Here is an 18,863-nt window from a genome sequence, read left to right on the forward strand (position 1 = left end):
CAATGTTAAGCCTCTTTGTTTTCTACTACTAATAAAATGTTTGCTTATCACAGCTTATTCTTATAGCTCATTGGTTCTTTGAGCAGTTTCCTATATTGTGTTAAACCTTAAAGCCCAGTTTACCAATAACAATGGCTAGCTTGCATATTGTGCTGCAAATGACAAAGCTGAATTTGTTTTAGTGTGAGATTTAAATGCAATCTCTTTTTTACGGTTTAAATAGAAACTATTCTGCTCAAATTCATTGCATTAAATATTGTGGTAAACAAGAAGCTGTTTGTGCAAAGGATCCTTATTTAGGATGTCTGATAATCAGTTTGGTGGTAGTTACCAATTAAAATTGTCTGTTCTTTTGCTTTCAGATTGCGGGAACCTTGGCCTAATGCTGACCCGCCTTTCTCTTTTAAGAATGTCATCCGTCTAACCAATGATATTAATAAATTCAGCCAGGAACTGATGGAGGAACGTATATCAGGGAACTTGGATGCTCCTGAAGGTGGCTTTGATGCTATATTGCAAACAACTGTTTGCAAGGTAAACAGAGAGAATACTGAAGATGGCATAGATATAGTGGTTCTCTATAAAGGGTAAAAACTATCTTAATTGCATACCAAACTGGGAGAGCAGTAGGAAAATCTAGGCCAAATTTTTGCTTTAAAAATCCACAGACAGCTTTGTTTGCACTTTGATAAGAAAATGGGCGAGCTTTGGAATTAGATATTGTGGAGACTGTTTATTTTATTTACTTATTTTTCACATTTTTGAACTACTCATCTCCCCCAGAGATTGTTGCTGTTATCAAATTCTGCTATTATCAGCTTCTACCTGCAGTTAGGATATTATAGTCCAATACCAACTAAACTTTTATGAAGGTCAGGGGAAAAACAAACTATCTAGTGCCTAATAACATTTGTAAATTTAGGGAGCTGAAGAGTTCATTGCTGAGGAGAGAAGATAAGCATGAAATTCCAAATATGTGACACTGTTATTTTTCTCAATTAACCCTGATGTAAGCTTCATTTGAAAGACATAGCAGGTGGTTACTAATATTCCTGGAATAGCATATTTCTCAAAAGTCATCACGAAAGGCCTTTCTGGGCTTCCGGCAGCTATTCCCACTATTCCTCTTGGCACATGGAGAAAGTACACTAATTTTTATCTTTTTTATGGGGATTATACATTATATCACTTGGGAAAGTAAAATTGGACACTTTTGCTTTTTTAATTTTTGATGATTTGGGGTAGGGTTTTTTTTAGTTAACAGTTATGTGTGCTATCCTTATTTTCTCCTGAAAATGTGCAAAACATTGTCCTGCTGGGATTCAGTAGTTTTCCATCAAATTTAGAAACACGATTCAGGAGGGCAGAAGCTGCCAAAATGAGGCTTAGGGCTGTGATTTACCCAGCTCCACTCTACATCTTAGACTTTCCTTATTCCTGTAGGAGAATATTGGATGGCGGAATGACAGTGCTCATCTCCTGGTCTTCTCCACTGAGTCGGCTTTCCATTATGAAGCTGATGGCGCCAACGTCCTTGCTGGAATCCTGAGAAAGAACGATGAAAAATGCCACCTGAATCAAGCAGGGACTTACACCTTTGATACCAAGCAGGATTACCCCTCTGTGTCTACCCTTGAGCGCCTGCTGAGGCTGAGTGACATCATCCCTATTTTTGCGGTCACCAACCACTCCTATGATTATTATGAGGTAAAAGATGCCGTTAAGCAGGAAAAAAGATGGGAACAACCCCCAAGGGAACTAGCTCACCTATTTATTCCTAAGGCAAGAAGCTGAGTTCGCTTCCTGTGGGAAGATTTGTAATTAAGAACTATCATAAATACATGCCAGTTGCCAGGCGTCCAAATTTTGATCACATGACTATGGGGATGCTGCAAGGTCATAATTGTGAAAAACTGGTCATAAGCCACTTTTTTCAGTGCCATTGTAACTTCGAACAGTCATTAAGAATGGTTGTAATTCAAGGACCGCCTGTATATATCTGAAGAATATATATGTATACACTGGATTGGGAAATGAAATATCCTTGTATCTGATTTCCCAAAGCTACTATTCAATCTGCTTTTTGCAGTGCAGTGGAGACACCCAGTGGCTAGCTAAATAATCCATGTTAGAGGTAACTCAAAAATATCTCGTCTTTTACCTCATAACTCTTGACCCATAGATAAGCCAAAATTGTATTATGACATCAAACATTGGTCTGCTTCTATCACCTCCATCCTATAGTGATTAAATCTTTTGTTTTATTGCTTTTTGGATTGAGAAAAAGATATTTATGCCAATAGATTCAAGTCTAGCTTGCCTCTTTGAACAATATCTTTCCATTTACTTTCTTTAGACCATGGACAATGTTCTTAGGGTTTTTTTTCTGCTGAAATATCAGGGAGAATAACTTTACCTCTTTCTTCTGGTCCACTTTCTCAGTCTCAATCATATGGTACTACATTTTATTTATAGGAAAGAAAACAAAGGTGTGATTTGGAAAATTGTCTTTTGTTTTTGTAAAGCAACTAGTAGTTTCTTAGATAATGAAAAAGCCTAGGGAAAAGGCTAAATACCCCAGCCTTCCTATTGTATGTGTACAGTGGTGGGATTCAAATATGTGAACAACCAGTTCTCTGTGTGGATGCCACTTCCGGAAGTCCATTCTGGGCCTGGGCAACAAAAAATTACCCACCGGTTCTGCAGAACTGGTGCGAACCGGCTGAATTCCACCACTGCATGTGTCTAAACCAGTCTTTTCTTCCTCTATGTGCTCCTCCAAGGTGAATTGGGGGAATTTTATTCAGAAATCAAACTCTTATAAAAGGATGTTGAAACGAAGGTGAATAGAGTCTACCCAATGGGTTTTTTTGTGTCATTTATTTTAAAAGGACAAGCCATTGTATTTGTATACTTCAGTAAAGGCTAAAGGAAAGTATTACATTAGAATCCAGGGAAAGAAATCAGAGGAAATTTTTGCAGCATTGTAACTGGTGATTTGTTTTTCTCTGCAGTTAGTCATAATAACAATAGAACAATAACTCTTCTATGTGCTTGGTTTTCTTAATATTTTAAATCCATTTTGTGCTTACAATATTAAATTATTATATTATAATAAATAAATAGTATTTTTTATTAGAAACTGCACACATATTTTGCAAATTCTGAAATTGGGAGGCTTCAAGAAGATTCTTCTAACATTGTGGAATTGATCCGTTCGGCTTTTAAGGTAAGAAGCAATATCTGATATTTTATGCTGTAACTTTTCGGGATAACACAATTCTCTTATAATTCCCCATACATGATTTACTCACTCACATTTCATTCTTGCAATTTGTTCTTGAAGCAGCTTTTATTTCAACCAATTCATAAAGTATTTCCAGGCAGGTGGCAATTAGATGATATAAATCAGGGGTGTAAAAACTACGTATCTCAAAAAGGGTGGCCTGTGGAGTTGTACAATAAATGTAGGCTCTTAGTTGCATTCAGAGGGATTGGTGGGGATTAAAAGACAGATAAACTCCCATTCAGTTTTTAAATGATAATTAATAACAATATTTATAAAGCACCTCAATCTATATAACTCTGGATAGTTTATATGAGCAAATGAATATAACACGGCTATCTCCTTCCCTAAAATCAGAATTACAAATAATAATTAAAGAACAGAAACAGAAATAATATAAATGTGCACCAAAACATTCTACTGAGATAAACTTGTAATGAGGGCTTTCCTAAACTTACAGAGGGGAAGGACCAATTATACCTTCAGGGAAGCGTGTTCCATAAAGTGGGGGCCACCACTGAAAAGATCTGTGTCCTGGTTTAGTCCCATTAACCTCCTATAATGGAGGGACCAAGAGGAGGCCCTCTCTCAATGTTCATACCAAATGGTCAGAATCATGCTTGGCAAGGCATTTCGTGATATATCCCTCTGCCATGGCTGGATATTGTTGATCAACTGCAGTAAGTCAAATTATGAAATCAGTCGCCCAAATCCATTCCAGTTCTGTATGTTTTCTTTCTATTTTTTTCCCCAGCGGATTCTTACCAAGATGACTGTTCGAGTTTATGATATCCCAAAAGCCATGAAAACTGAAATAACCTTACAAAATAAAATTAGAGTGTCTGGTTCATTAAATAATGTTCAAGGTGTATTGGTAAGCTTTCTATTTTGCATTTCTATCTCTTAATGATTTACAGTTAAAAACAAAAAAACCTCTTGATTTTGGAAAGGCATTTAGCTCCTTTGGCTAGGGGGGCCTTCTCTGAATTCAGAAATTTGTATAACTTAAAGCAACAGGAAAAAAACTGGGAGCTACTGCGGTTCCTGAACCACTTTTTTTTTTTTTTTGCACCATTTCAAGATTGCACTGCCAAAATTCATTGACAGATTCAAAGTGCAATTTCCTCCCAAATCCCACGTATACTAAACATGTGTTACACTTTCCAGTAAATCTGGGATAACTGAATGAGCAAATTCCACATCAGAAATCTGAACATTAAAAAAAACAAAATAAACCAAAGCATATCTCTACTGGAGTAGCATCATGGTATCTGTGCCCATTCCTGCTGCTGAGGATATCCCTGCTCAAAAGAGCGCCCTCTGGCTGTAAACCAGTGGTTCTCAACCTGTGGGTCGGGACCCCATTTGGGGTCGAATGACCATTTCACGGGGGTCACCAAACCATGCTGTCCGCCATTTTTTCCCTTTTCCCTAGCTGTCCTACTCCCTCTTATTGGTGGCCACACCCACTTGGGGGTCACCACAACATGGGGAACTGTATTATGGGGTCACGGCATTAGAAAGGTTGAGAATCACTGCTGTAAACAAATAGGAACAGTCTATGTCTCTCATATCATCATCTCAGGTTGAGCCACTGATATAACCTGTTGATCCCTGAAGATATCTATTGAAGATTCTGGATTTGTATTAATTTCTGATAGAATATAAATCAAATTTATTCCATAGTGACTGTGGCAGTAAATAAACCCAGCTTTAGTGCCATGCCAGTAGGTTTAATAGTGTTGGTAATTGGCTGTTTCGATCAAGAAGAGTAGTGTCCCAAATCCCAGATCATCTTTGCATTTTATATGATTGTTGTGACTCCATCCTAGCTTTGCTTGAGGGATTGGGAGGCAAAACAATTAGTAAGAATAGCTTTGGAAGCCTGCACTTCTTGCATCCTCTTTTCAAACTCAAGAGAAGAAAATCTTATTTCCATGTTTCTATCCATTCAGCTTTTGACCTAATTCAGGAGGAAAGAACCCACTAGTTATTTTGGATTTTAGTTCCCATTGGTCCCCAGTTAGCCATGCCAGAAATAAAGAACCATGCAGTTATAAAACAAAACCTCCGGTGGACCTCAAGAACCCCAATAGATCTATCTCTAGTCTTTCAGTTCCCACATTTGTGGATAAAATTGCTTTTTTTTCTAAATGAATCCAAAAAAGGTACAGGCTTCTCTCTTCTCTCCAGAAAACCTTCAATGTGCATTTGAAAACTAAACATTTTGATGACAAGCATATCTGTGATCTCCCAGAGAAGGAACGGAAAGGTATTATCCACATTAAGCCCTCTTCTTTCGGTGACAAAATGGAGATTGATGCCTCAATTCTCTGTGACACCTGCTCCTGTGAAAAGGTAGGTTCTTTTCCTCTTCTCTGATTAGCAGTTCTGAGAATTGTTCTAGACCTGGACAATATGTGACATAAGAAATTTAACCTTGGTCTGAGCAATTTTTACTAATAGAAATTGTAAGATTAAAGGATGTTATGTGTCTGGAATGAGGTCCAGTAATGTCTTCTTGCTTGTTTGCAGAATCAGGAAGTTAGATCACCAAAGTGCTTTAACAATGGAAATTTTGTCTGTGGACAATGTGTGTGCAATTCAGGCTGGTAAGTAGTATCACAATTAGGTTTTTCTTTCAGTGTGGGTCCCATTGTCTTTCCTCTACCAGAAAGTTTATGCCTTTCTTCTGCAAGAACAAGAAGTGTAGATGAAATGGAGAAACTGATAAGAGGGTCAATCCTCTTCTTGCCCCTCAGAAAGTTTTTTCCCCACATTTTAGATAGTGTCCACATATATATTTTTATTCATATATTTTAAAATTATATATTTTAATATTTATATTTTATATACACTTATATAGATTTATGTAATTGGTGGTTCACAACTATTAAAAATCACAGAACAATAAAAAATATAAACAAAAATATTCAATCATCCTAAAACCATTATTACACTATTCAAACACAAAATATAATCCGATTGCTGGTTAATACAAGTAATACATCCCGTTTAATATAATCTTTGGAAAGGCTCACTGCTACCACTTGACGCTAAAGGACGATGGCAGTGCCTTCCCTTTCCTAAAGGCCCAAAGGATAGGGGGCCAATCTAAGTTCCAGTCTATATCCCAGTCTATATTGTATATCAGGTATATGAATTCACATCCCAGTAAAGGTTTGAACACATATAGAAGATTATCATATAGTACTTTCTCCATATAGTTAGCCAAGTTTGTTATAGTGGCTAGGGCAGTGGTTCTCAACCTTTCTAATGCCGCGACCCCATAATACAGTTCCCCATGTTGTGGTGACCCCCAACCACTTATACATCACCAGATACCAGGGGCGTGGCCAAAGAAAAGGGGGAAAAATGGTGGACAGCCTTGTTTGGCGACCCCTGTGAAATGGTCATTCGACCCCAAATGGGGTCCCAACCCACAGGTTGAGAACCACTGGGCTAGGGGATCAGACTATAAACCAGGAGACTGTGAGTTCTAGTCTTGTCTTAGGTATGAAGCCAGCTAGGTAACCTTGGGCTAGTTACTTTCTCTCTGCCCTAAGGAGGCAACGGCAAACCAATTCTGAAAAACTTTGCCAAAAAACTGCAGAGACTTGTCTGGATAGTCTCTAAGACAGTATTTCCCTTATGTTCAATGGTGTCCAGTTCTTAGAGCAGTGTTTCTCAACCTTGACAATTTTAAGGCATGTGGACTTCAACTCCCAGAATTCCACAGCCAGCTCAACCTTGACAATTTTAAGGCATGTGGACTTCAACTCCCAGAATTCCACAGCCAGCATTGCTGGCTGTGGAATTCTGGGAGTTGAAGTCCACATGCCTTAAAATTGTCAAGGTTGAGAAACACTGCTCTAAGAACTGGACACCATTGAACGTAAGGGGGAGAAAAAAACTGTATAGAAGCTACCTATGCTTGGCTAAGTCCCATGTAAGAGTAAAAGTAATCAAATGATGTCTCCTAAGGACAGTAACAAATATAGCAATTTATAAAGCACTTTATGCTATTCGTCAAAAATGAAACCAGACCCTATCAATAGTCAAATACCCTAAATCACTTGGGCTTCTAATTAGCTGTACAAGATGTTATATCTCTGCATCTTGTGGCTATTCTCACACTTGACCTCCTCTCTCTTTGACAGGCAGGGGAACCTGTGTAATTGCTCAACATCCTCCATTACTGATACTTCAGCCTGCACACGACCTGGAGATAAAGAACCCTGTTCTGGCAGAGGCGAATGCCTTTGTGGGATCTGTCATTGTTATTCTGAAGATCTCACCCAGCGTTATGATGGACAGTATTGTGAATTTGACAACTTGCAGTGTCCCCGCACTTCTGGATTCCTCTGCAATGGTGAAACTTTGGGGAGGGCAAAATGTTGCACGCTCTGCCCTCAGTTCATTCAGATAGAGCCTTGTGAACTACTACCAGACAATTCTTAAATGGATCAGGAATACTGGAGTAGCTTTGGCCAATTTGGGGGTCTCTGGTGGTATTGGAGTCCCTCACCCCTGGAAGAAGTTGAAGAAGAGTGATTTTGAGGGCATGTCCCATTGTTGATAAAGGTTCAGAATAGTTTGCCCAGACAAGGTGCTACAGTGATAAAGTTTAGAATAACTGGAGATTTCTAGTGGCAGTAATCTTTTTTTTTTCAGGTCAGACCCTGTCTTATATTATTTATGGAGCATGCAACTAAAAGAAAATATTAATAAGAGGAAACACCAGAATTCTAATAGGGATTGCAATAATGCAAGTTGGGCAGAGTTCAGTCACTTTAGAATTCCTCCCTCCTCCCCCCCCCCGGCTAGTTATTTTCATTCAATTCATCCTATCTCACAAGTTAGGAATGATTAATTGATTATGTGCCATCAAAACATCGTCAACTCTCAGTGATCACTTAGATACATCTTCCACATTTGTGTAAGGAATGATTCTATCATATTGCTTTAACTTATTAGAAGAAAAGTGAGATATAATTATAGCAAATAGACAGGTGGCCCAGTTGTGTTCTTGTTCGAACGGAATCTCTAGTTGTATGCAGAAGTGTTTTGAATGTCCATATGTTTTCTTTGAGGGCTTTTTAGAATGCATTAGGCACACACACAAAAGCAAACACAAAGGGAAAAAAAGATGTTTTATTCATGCATTCTTGACATCTTTGCTTAACTTAGCTGTAAAAATATGTATCATATTTCTTTGTGAACTACCTCCATACTGCTAATAGGTGAGTTAAGACTTCATTAAAAATAGAAATATAAAAACAGACCAGCTATGTAGGCAAATTGGCTCTAAATGTCTTTGTGCTGATGCTACCTGTCTCTCTACAGACCGAGGACAATGCTACATGGGCCAGTGTGCATGTGAAGCTGGTTGGGAAGGCCCTGGCTGTGAATGTCCCACAAGCAATGACATTTGTGTCAGCAGCAATGGGGTGAGTAAATTGTCCATCCAGACAAACTATCAGAAGAGGTCATAAGAAGAAAATAAAATATTGGTTGCCCCCGCGCCCCAATCCTGTGTTGGATGCAGAAAGTGTTTAATATGGCAATCCGTGTGAAAATCTGCCAATATATAGTTATTACAAAGTTAATCAATTGGAGATGGAATCCAGTATTGTCAATTCAGCTTAAAAGGAACCATTGGATTAGATCTCTAGTGAGGTATGGCCAGCTTGACAGTTGATCTTATTGCTGTTTGTATAATCTGTGGTCCTTGGATACAAAAAGGCAGAAGAACGGTCTTTCCCTTTCTTTTAAATGTTTCCTGGTAATGGAAAGAGATCTGCCTCTAAGATCAGGTAAAGCCATCTGTTTAGTGGTGGGATTCAAATAGATGAACAACCAGTTCTCTGTGTGGATGCCACTTCCAGAAGTTCCTTTTGGGCCTGGGCAACAAAAAAATTAGTTACCGGTTCTGCCAAAGTGGTACAAACTGGCTGAATCCCACCACTGCATCTGTTGCCTCCATGTATGCAGTGAAGAAAAAGCTGAACAATTACTTTGCTCTCTTGTAGCTGATTTGTAATGGACGAGGGAGATGTGAATGTGGTAGATGCCTCTGTGATAACCCCACTGCCCATACTGGTCCCACCTGTGAAATTGGATATTCGGTAAGTGCATGAAAGTGCACATTTGTTAAGCAAATGACTTAATATACTGTTGCTATATTGTACTAGGAAAAGTTGGTACAAGAACTGTTGTGTAGTGGGAACAGCAAGGCATTAAGACATGGAGTTGAATTAACAGCTCTTTATTAGGTTCTCACAGAAGCAAGCTCTAGCAGCTGCTTGACTTATATTTATAAGGACCACCACTAGGTGGCGGCCAATCAGTTTAAAGTACTCATTCCCGCCTAAAATAAAAGGCTTAAAGTTATACAGACAGACAGTCTATAATTCAAATGGAACTATCAGTTAACCGTTTTTTATAACAGACCTTATGATTTAACTAAATAGATAACACCCCTTCCCCCTAGGTCAATTACATATCCATATAATGTACATAGTCCTTTAGGTAAGTTGGCGGTTTCCGTGATCGTTCCGATTGCCGCATCTCAGCCAGAGGTTCCTGGTCTGCCCTTGGCTGGCTGGGTAGACCAGAGTCTATTGAGCTACTCGGGTTGGGTAGACCAGTCTCTGTTCATTTCTTCTGGCTGGGTAGACCAGTCCCTCTTTGGTTGGTCTGTCTGGATAGACCAGTACCCATGACTCTGAGCGGAGCTGTTTCAGAAATGCTGGGAAATAATTCCTTCAGCAAGCTCTGATCTGTGGGCACAGTTCCTTCCGTTAGTAACGACTCAATTATGACTGAGTCGTGCAGCATGTCTCCTTGAGTTGCACTGGATTCCAGTGGCTCAGACGCACCACAGCTGTCAGGCAGTCCTTGGCTCTCCTCTTGGTCAACAGCAAGGGTTTGACTAGCCTGCTGCCGACGCAGTTGATCAATGTGGCTGCGCAAAATGCACCCATCTGCCAGGACTTCTTTGTAAGAGAGTGGTCCTGACACCTTACAAACCATAGCTACCACCCACAGTGCCCCTTGACCATAGTTCCTCACCGAAACTCGGTCGCCGACTCACAAATTCCTCAGGGGTTTGGGCTGTGCTGTCTCTGTTGCAACTCTGTCTGGGTGGAGACAGTCCAGCTTCGTGGTCAGCCGACATTCCCATCTCAGTCCACTGGGCTGTGACCCGTTGAGGTACACGGAGTTGTGTGTTGACAGAGCAAAAAGTCTGCCAACCTGTGATGCCAATCTCCCCTTGTTAGTCTTTTAAGAGCTTCTTTGGTCGTCCTGACCATCCTTTCCGCTTGACCGTTAGAGGCCGGGTGAAACGGGGTAGAGGTGGCATGTCTAATCATATTAGACCTTAGAAATGACTGAAATTCTGCAGTAGTAAACTGTGTCCCATTATCTGATACAATTACATCGGGTAAGCCATGTGTACCGAAGATTCTGCGCAGTTCCCAGATGGTCCTGGCAGTAGTCATAGAAGGGACAGGTGCTACCTCAAGTCACTTTGAATGACTGTCAACTTCAATGAGGAACATCTGTCCTTGGAAGGGTCCTGCGTAGTCTATGTGAATTCTAAACCAGGGAGTTGGCGTGGTTTCCCAGTGATGTACTAGGGCTTGAGGCATTTCAAGTCTGGACTGTTGGCAAACCTGGCATCCTTTAACTTGAGCCTCAATATCCTTATCCAATCCTGGCCGCCACAGGTAGTTTCTCGCAAGTGCCTTCATCCTGATTATTCCATGCAGAGATTCTAAGACTCTTTCCCTTAGCATGTGTGGGACTACAACCCTACTGCCCCCATACAATACATCCTTTGTGTGCAGACAGCTCATCTTGTCTTCTAATAAAACTCTGAAACTCGGTTCCAGGACTGGTTCCTGACCACCCCCTCAGCACCCAGTTCAAAACTTGGCTGAGAGTTTTGTCAGAGCCTGTCTCAGCAGCCACATCCTCAGCATGAAGGGGCGATTCAGGCAAATCCTGAATTGACAGGATGCGTGCAGCAGGTGCGGGGTCTGGTTCTAAATTAGGCAGGGGCAGTCTGCTGAGTGCATCAGTGTGACCCATTTCCTTACCAGGCTTATGGACTAGCCTGTAATTGTAGGATGCCATAAAGATTGACCACCTCAGCAACCTTGGAGACAGGATCTGAGGAGTTCACTTGTCTGCAGTAAACAGACCTAGAAGAGACTTGTGGTCTGTAAAGACGGTAAATGGGCAACCATAAAGGAAATCATGGAATTTATTCCTGCAACTATGGCTGAAGCCTCCTTATCAATTTGAGTGTAATTTCTTTCCACGGGGGAAAGTGTCCTTGAATAATAAGCAATGGGAGCTTGTTGCCCATTTGCCATTATATGGCTCAAAACTGCTCCTATCCCGTATGATGATGCATCACATGCAATATTGATAGGCAGCTTTTTGTTAAGGTGTGTTAACACAGAGTCTGACGACAGCAGTGTTTTCATGGGCGCTAGTTCATTGCCATGGTGCCCTTTTATCTATGAGCCTGTGTAGAGGCTCTGCAAAAGCAGCCTTGTGGGGAAGGAAGGCATGATAAAAGTTAAGTAACCCCAGACATGCCTGCAGCTCTCCTTTGACTTTGGTCTGGGAACCTGCAAAATAGCTTGGAGCTTTGAATCAGCTGGGTGTATTCCGGCAGCGTCGATCTGGAACAACAGGAATTCTGTGGAGTTGACTCCTATTTGACATTTTTCTCTTTTGAGCTTCAGCCCCGCTTCGCGGAAATGCTGAAGAACAGCCTTTAAACGTTCTGCAAGTATCTCTGCTGACTCCCCAGCAATTAAAACGTCGTCAAAATAAGGAAACACATCTGGAATGTTTTTAACATGTGTTCCATCACACTCTGAAAGAGCCCTGGGGCTACACTGACCCCAAACTGCAGGCGACAAAACTTGAATGCCCCTCTATAGGTAACTATTGTTTGAGCCTTACCAGAGGCATCATCCACAGGCAGTTGCTGATAAGCCTGTGCCAGGTCCAGCTTTGCAAACAAGCGACCTCCTTGTAGAGATGCCAGAATGTGGCTAACTACAGGTACCAGATACGCATGCTGCTGCAGTGCCTTATTAATAGTGCACTGATAATCAGCACAAATGCGCACCTTTCCATTAGGCTTGATCAGTGTCACTATGGGGGTTTCCCACACACAGCTGTCAACGGGTTGCAAGACTCCCTGTTGAACAAGCTTATCTAACTCTGCCCCAATCTTGGGCTTAAGGGCAAAAGGCACTCTACGAGGCTTTACTCTGATTGGGGCTACAGTTGGGTCAAGGTGGAGAGTAATTGGTGCTCCTTTGTACTTCCCTAACTTGGGACTGAATACGTCCACAAATTCCTGGCAGACAGCTGCCAAATCTGCCATTTGGGTTCTGTTGATGCCAGTCACATGGATGCCCAGGGCATCAAACCAGTCTAAGCCGATTATGCTTGTTCGCTGGCCTTCCACCACCACGACACTGAGGGGACACTCAAACTCTTTGAATGTCACTTTTATCATAGCTTCTCCTTTAACCGCTATATGGGAGTTTTGAAAATCTGTCAAAACTAAATCTGATGGCTTGAGTCTGACTCGTTTCCCACCATGTCTGCAGATGAAATTAAAAGTCTTATAGGAAATTATAGACACAGCTGATCCAGTGTCCAGTTCCATGGAGCATGGAACTCCTTGCAGCTTGACTTTTAGTCTAAGGTTTTCTTTTAGGGGGCGATGAGTTCCAGTTCTGAGGATGCTCCTTCTTCCGGAGCAAAACCCTACTCTATTCTGCCCGGGGACCCCATTACCTCTCCTGGGGAAGTCTTCACGTGGCAATTCCCTCTGGCGATCTTTACAGATGATAGCGATGTGGCCTTGCTTGCCACATGCTCGGCAAACAGCTGCGTGAAACCGCAATCTAAGCGCTGGTGTCGTCCTCCACAGCCCTGACAGCTAGGGAAGGAAACTGCCTTGTCAAGCAGCCACTGCCTTCTTTCTGGGATCTTCTGTACCTGGTCGATCTCAATATCTACATCTGGGTCTTCTGTTCTCTCTGACTCTTCATGATGCATAGTCGTCTGGCTGGGGAAATTCTTTTTTTTTTTTAATTTTATTGAGTAAACATTTAAAAACAGGTTGAACACAGTATGACTTTTCTGGCTGTTATTTTGCCATACATACTATACCATATACCATATATCTCCCTATTCATTGATCTTTTATACCATTTGCATATTGCATTTTATACTATTTATATATTTACATACATATTTACATCTATTTACAACATAACTTCCATTTCCATTCTTATTTCATATTCTTTCTGATCTCTATCTTATGCTCACTTTCAGATTGAAAATCTACACTTTCTCTCTTCTAGACGAGCTTTCTTTGTTCTGACTTTTTCTCCTCAAGTCTAACCAATAGTACATCTTACCCCAAACTTCATAATACTCTGTTTCATCCTTGTCTTTATTTTCTAATGTTAGTTTATCCATCTCTGCACATATCAATTTTTTTTAATTAGTTCACTCTCCACTGGGGAATTTCCGTTTTTCCAGTTCTGCGCATAGACCAACCTTGCTGCTGTTATAATATGCAACACTAGATATGTCTCCTCTTTGTTAAACTTCCCATCTATCATTCCCAATAAAAACAGTTCTGGTCTGGGATCTATCTTCAGTCCCAACATTTTCTCCAACCAAGTCTTTATTAGCCGCCAAAATTCTTTGGCTTTGGAACAAGTCCACCACATAGTCCACCACAAGAGCCGATTTGGTGCAGCAGTTAGAGTGCAGTACTGCAGGCCACTTTAGCTGACTGTGTTCATCAGGTCAGCGGTTCAAATCTCACCGGCTCAAGGTTGACTCAGCCTTCCATCCTTCCGGGGTAGGTAAAATGAGGATCCAGATTGTTGGGGGCAATGTAAATATATATATATATATACATTGCTTATTGGTGTACACCGCTTAGAGAGTGCTTGCACTTAAAACGGTATATAAATCTCATAAATAAATAAATATCATAATAACTCCCTAACACTTTCTTCCATTTCCAACACTGTGGTGACATATCTTTTCTCATCTTTGCCAGTCTTGTTGGGGAGAAGTGCCACCTGTAAAACATTTTGTACAAATTCTCTTTATATGAGGTGGCCAAGGTTAACTTTCTATTTCTTTCCCATAACATTTACCATTTGTCTAAATCGATATTATATCCAAAATTTTGGGCCCATGTTATCATCACTTCTTTTACCTGCTCCTCTTCCATTTTGTATTCCAATAAATATTTATATGTTCTTTTAATTGCTTTCTCCTCCATTCCTAATAATATTTTATCTAGTATTGTCAAATCCCTCTGTATACCCCATTCCTTTTTGTCTTTTTTATAACGTAACTGAATTTGCAGGTACACCCACCATTCCAATTGTATCCCATTTTCTTTTAATTCTTGTCTAGATTTAAGTTCCCCTTGTTCATTTAGAATATCTCTGTACGTAACTACTTTTCCCAAGATCATGAAATTTGGATGCACTAGCGCTTCCAGTGTTGAGAGCCATACCGGTGTTTCTATATAGTTCTGTTGTTTAACTTTAATTCACACATTAAGTAATGCTGCTCTGATATGGTGTCTCTGGAAGTATTGATGAACGTTATATCTCTCATCCCACAAAAATGTGAGCCATCCAGATTATAAATCATGACCCTCTAGAGTTAATAACCTTCTGTCTTTTAAATTTATCCAATCCCACACCCAGGTGAGTATTGCAGCTTGGTAGTACAGCTCCCAGTCAGGTAATCTGAATCCCCCTCTCTCTTTGGCTTCTTCTAGTAGTTTTAATTTAATTCTAGGTTTCTTCCTGGTTGGGGAAATTCTTTGAGGGATGTAAAGCCTTGACAGCTCCACCTGTGGCCTCTTCTGCCATCACTTCTTTCAGTGCATCCTGGAATGTCAGGGTTTCTTTAGCAAACAGCCTCTGCTGTAAGTCTCTGCTTCTCAAGCCACATACCAGTTGGTCCCGGAGCTGGTCCTCTAGGTCGTGAAAATCGCAGAGCCGGGACGCTTGGTGTAGGGCGGACACAAATTCAGCAACAATTTCACCTGGCTACCGTTCTCTCTCCTCGAATGCATGTCTGTATGCAATAATGGACAGTCTAGGTTTGAAGTGCTCCTTGAGTCTTCGTTTTAAGTCAGCGAAGGTGATTGACTCCAATGTAGCAGGAGCGACTAGGTTCTCCGCTGTATCAAAGGTGGCTTGGCCACACATGCACAAGAAGGTTGCAGCTTTTAAATTATCTTCTCTTACCTGGTTCACTCTGAAGTAGTTTTCTACTCTTGAGACGTACGAACTCCATCGTTCGGGGTGTGTTACATTGAACTCTGAAAGCTTGCCGACTTTGGCCATGGCTGGCTGTTACAGCGTCTCCAATGCCTTATTCTGCTAGGCTTCTGTGAGTTTCCTAGGGACGGGTCCCAAGGAATGTGCTATCTCCAGCATTTGCATACTGGCAGGCAGAAGGGAGGAACGTGCTGATGCCTGGTCTTACCCCTTAGTGATTTAGTTCTTTCCTCCTAGCAGCATATCCCACCTTCATCGCCACTGTTATGTAGTGGGAACAGCGAGACATTGAAGACATGGAATTGAATTAACAGCTCTTTATTAAGTTCTCACAGAAGCCAGTCTGCTTGACTTATATTTATACAGACCGCTACTAGGCGGCGGCCAATCAGTTTAAAGTACTCATTCCCACCTAAAACAAAAGGCTTAAAGTTATACAGACAGTGTATAATTCAAATGGAACTATCAGTTAACCGTTTTTATAACAGACCTTATGATTTAACTAAATACATAACAAGAATGTATTATTTATGTTCCTTTATCTGAATCACCTTGCCTTTTCATAATGCAATTATGTTGTTGATAGCATCCATTACGCAAATATAAGCCTGTACAAATATAGCCACAAAAGCATACTCTCTTTCTTCATCTGTCAATATTCACTCTTCCTGAATCCAGGAATAACTGTCCCTATCGATTAATCAAACAATCAATCAGAACAATAAAATTTAAAGAATACCTACAGAAGTGGCAAAGCAGATACGCATGATTTGCTAGGATAAACTATGCAGCTTACTTCTGAGTGGTGAGAAACTAAAGTTGCCGATGTTTACTGGGGGTACAGTTATTTTTGAAGGAGGCACATCAGTGATACAAGGCGTATTTTAATATGCATAAGAATAGAAGTTCACATTATTAATTCCCCAGCAGAATCAAGTTCCCTGTTAGACTGCTTTTTGTAGAAAGCTTTATCTTCTGTCTGCCAGTTCCCAATCAGGATAGCGTTTCTTTTTCTATGGGAGGTTCCCTCACTCACCCCTTCTTCTCCACTGGTTTCATTCACAAGGCTGCATCTCACATAATAAGAGTATTCCTTGCTTGGGGCATGTACTGTTCTTTCTGATACTTTTTATGTGATATCCATGGAATGCTCTTGTTATGTCCCGAGCCTTGCAAACGGCTCGGGCGTTTGCAGGCAGTCCCGGGCAGGTGCAAAGCTGCCCGGGACCAAACAGGCTGTCGCCAGCGCCGTGCGCATGCGCGGGTGCTGGCGCGGGAAAAGTAACCCATTTACCCGGGAGTTGCCTATATAAGAGGCTGCGAGGCGTTTGGGCGAGGCTGAAGCCATCTTCCTGTAAGCTGAACGCTGAATAAAAGAAACTGAGAACTCCAGCTGCTTCTCGTGTCTGTTTTCCCGCCACGGACTCAACACTGGCGACGAGGTGGGATGCCTTGCACTACCTGGAAAGGAAGAAGTGTAAGCTTACCCAAGGAGTCCTGAGCGGCGAAAGAGGAACGGCGTCGACTCGGCAGCTGCCCGCCATCCGGTGCGCATTCGGGGGTAGGCTGGCTGATAGACCCGTCTCCTGAAGATCCGAAGATGGCGAAAATCGGAAGGCTTTCGGAATTCGACGTCTCACATCCAGAGCGGTGGGAGTCCTACGTATCCAGAATGGAGAACTACTTCAAGGCAAACCAAGTGAGGGAAGATAGCTTGAAGGCGGCCACCCTGCTTTGCGTTTGCAGCCAAGACGCCTTCGAAATCGCAGAAAACCTTGCAGCACCTGTCCCAGTAGAGTCTGTAAGCTACGCAGACCTGAAGAAGCTGCTGAAGGAGCATTTCCATCCCAAGGTGTCCGTTATCTCATGGCGCCACACCTTCGAACAAAGGGATCAACGGTCCGGTGAGTCAGCCAAGGAATACATCGCCGCGTTACGGAAGGCCGCCAAGCCCTGCGAGTTCAAGGACCTCGAGGAACGACTGAGGGACCGATTCGTGTGCGGGTTAAGGCATCGCGAGCTACAACAGAGACTTTTCGCAAAGGAAGAATTATCCTTCCAAGACGCCTTAAGGGAAGTCACCGCAGAAGAAGCAGCAGGCGGCGCCGTCAAAAACATGCGGCCGATCAGAAACAGTGCAGAGGGTGCGTCCGTGCACCAGGAAGACGTCCGACGAAACTCCGAGGAGGATCCGGACGAGGAAGTCGACCGTCTACACCCCGCGAAGGAAGAGAACCAGAAGGGAAGCTCTTCGGCTCCGCTCAAGTGCATCGGTTGTGGAGGTCGCCACAGGAGAACCGACTGCAAGTTCCGCTCCGCTACCTGCCGGGCATGCGGTAAACAAGGGCACATTGCAGCTGTGTGCCTGGGCCGACGAAAGGCACAACCCCAAGAAGAACGCCTGAAGGGTACCAGATTCCCCAGCCAGAATAGGGTAGGTTTTTGCGCTTCGCGAAGAAGCATCTGTAGAACAGGCACACACAAGCCCATGAAGAAAAAGCTGTCACTCAACGTGAAGCTACAAGGGGTTCCATTATCTATGGAACTAGACACAGGGTCTGCCCTGTCCATCATTTCATTGCATACATTTAGGAAGATTTGTTCCAGAAGTGGGTCTAAGGCCAAGTTAAGGCCTTCTGATATTGTATTAACAGATTTTCAGAACTCAAGAGTGTGTGTTAAGGGGGAGGCCACCCTTAACGTGCAATACAAGAGTTTTGAAGGTCCACTAGACTTATTAGTAGTAGGGGGTGAACGAACGAGTCTCATAGGACTCGATTGGTTTGAGGCCCTGGGGATACACGTCACAGGACTCAATAGCTTACAAACACTCGACCTACAGGAAGTCTGCACAGAATTTGCAGATGTTTTCAGCCCCCAGCTGGGCACATTCAAAGGACCACCTGTGTCCTTAAAGCTAGACCCCACTGTCACTCCCATTAGGATTAAAGCAAGAAGGGTCCCTTTTGCTTTAAAAAGTAAGATTGACACTGAACTAGACAAACTAATCCAACAGGGAATCCTAGAACCTGTTGATTCCAGCCCGTGGGAGACCCCCATTGTCACGCCTCTAAAGGCAAATGGGGACATTCGCATTTGTGCTGATTACAAATGCACACTCAATAAGGCATTGCAGCAACATGCCTATCCTGTTCCTGTGGTCAGTCACATCCTGGCCTCTCTCAAGGGGGGGCGTGTTTTTGCAAAGCTTG

The 18,863-nt window shown here is 42.1% G+C and overlaps 1 protein-coding gene across 8 annotated transcripts in view; it reads left to right on the top strand.

Moving 5' to 3' along the window:
• The window catches only part of ITGB4 (integrin subunit beta 4), a 100,287-nt gene that overhangs the window by 41,320 nt on the left and 40,104 nt on the right, over positions 1-18,863 (top strand). For all 8 annotated transcript variants that reach the window (XM_039327910.1, XM_039327913.1, XM_039327909.1 and 5 more), the window contains 9 exons: positions 363-534; positions 1,444-1,707; positions 3,140-3,229; positions 4,041-4,160; positions 5,480-5,644; positions 5,822-5,898; positions 7,447-7,658; positions 8,633-8,736; positions 9,319-9,414. In XM_039327910.1, coding sequence (XP_039183844.1) covers positions 363-534; positions 1,444-1,707; positions 3,140-3,229; positions 4,041-4,160; positions 5,480-5,644; positions 5,822-5,898; positions 7,447-7,658; positions 8,633-8,736; positions 9,319-9,414 — 1,300 coding nt within the window. The remainder of the gene's footprint in view (positions 1-362; positions 535-1,443; positions 1,708-3,139; positions 3,230-4,040; positions 4,161-5,479; positions 5,645-5,821; positions 5,899-7,446; positions 7,659-8,632; positions 8,737-9,318; positions 9,415-18,863) is intronic.

This window comes from Crotalus tigris, unplaced genomic scaffold, assembly GCF_016545835.1.
Source record: "Crotalus tigris isolate CLP2741 ecotype Arizona unplaced genomic scaffold, ASM1654583v1 scf7180000024370.6872682, whole genome shotgun sequence".
In the NCBI taxonomy this organism is placed as follows: domain Eukaryota; kingdom Metazoa; phylum Chordata; class Lepidosauria; order Squamata; family Viperidae; genus Crotalus; species Crotalus tigris.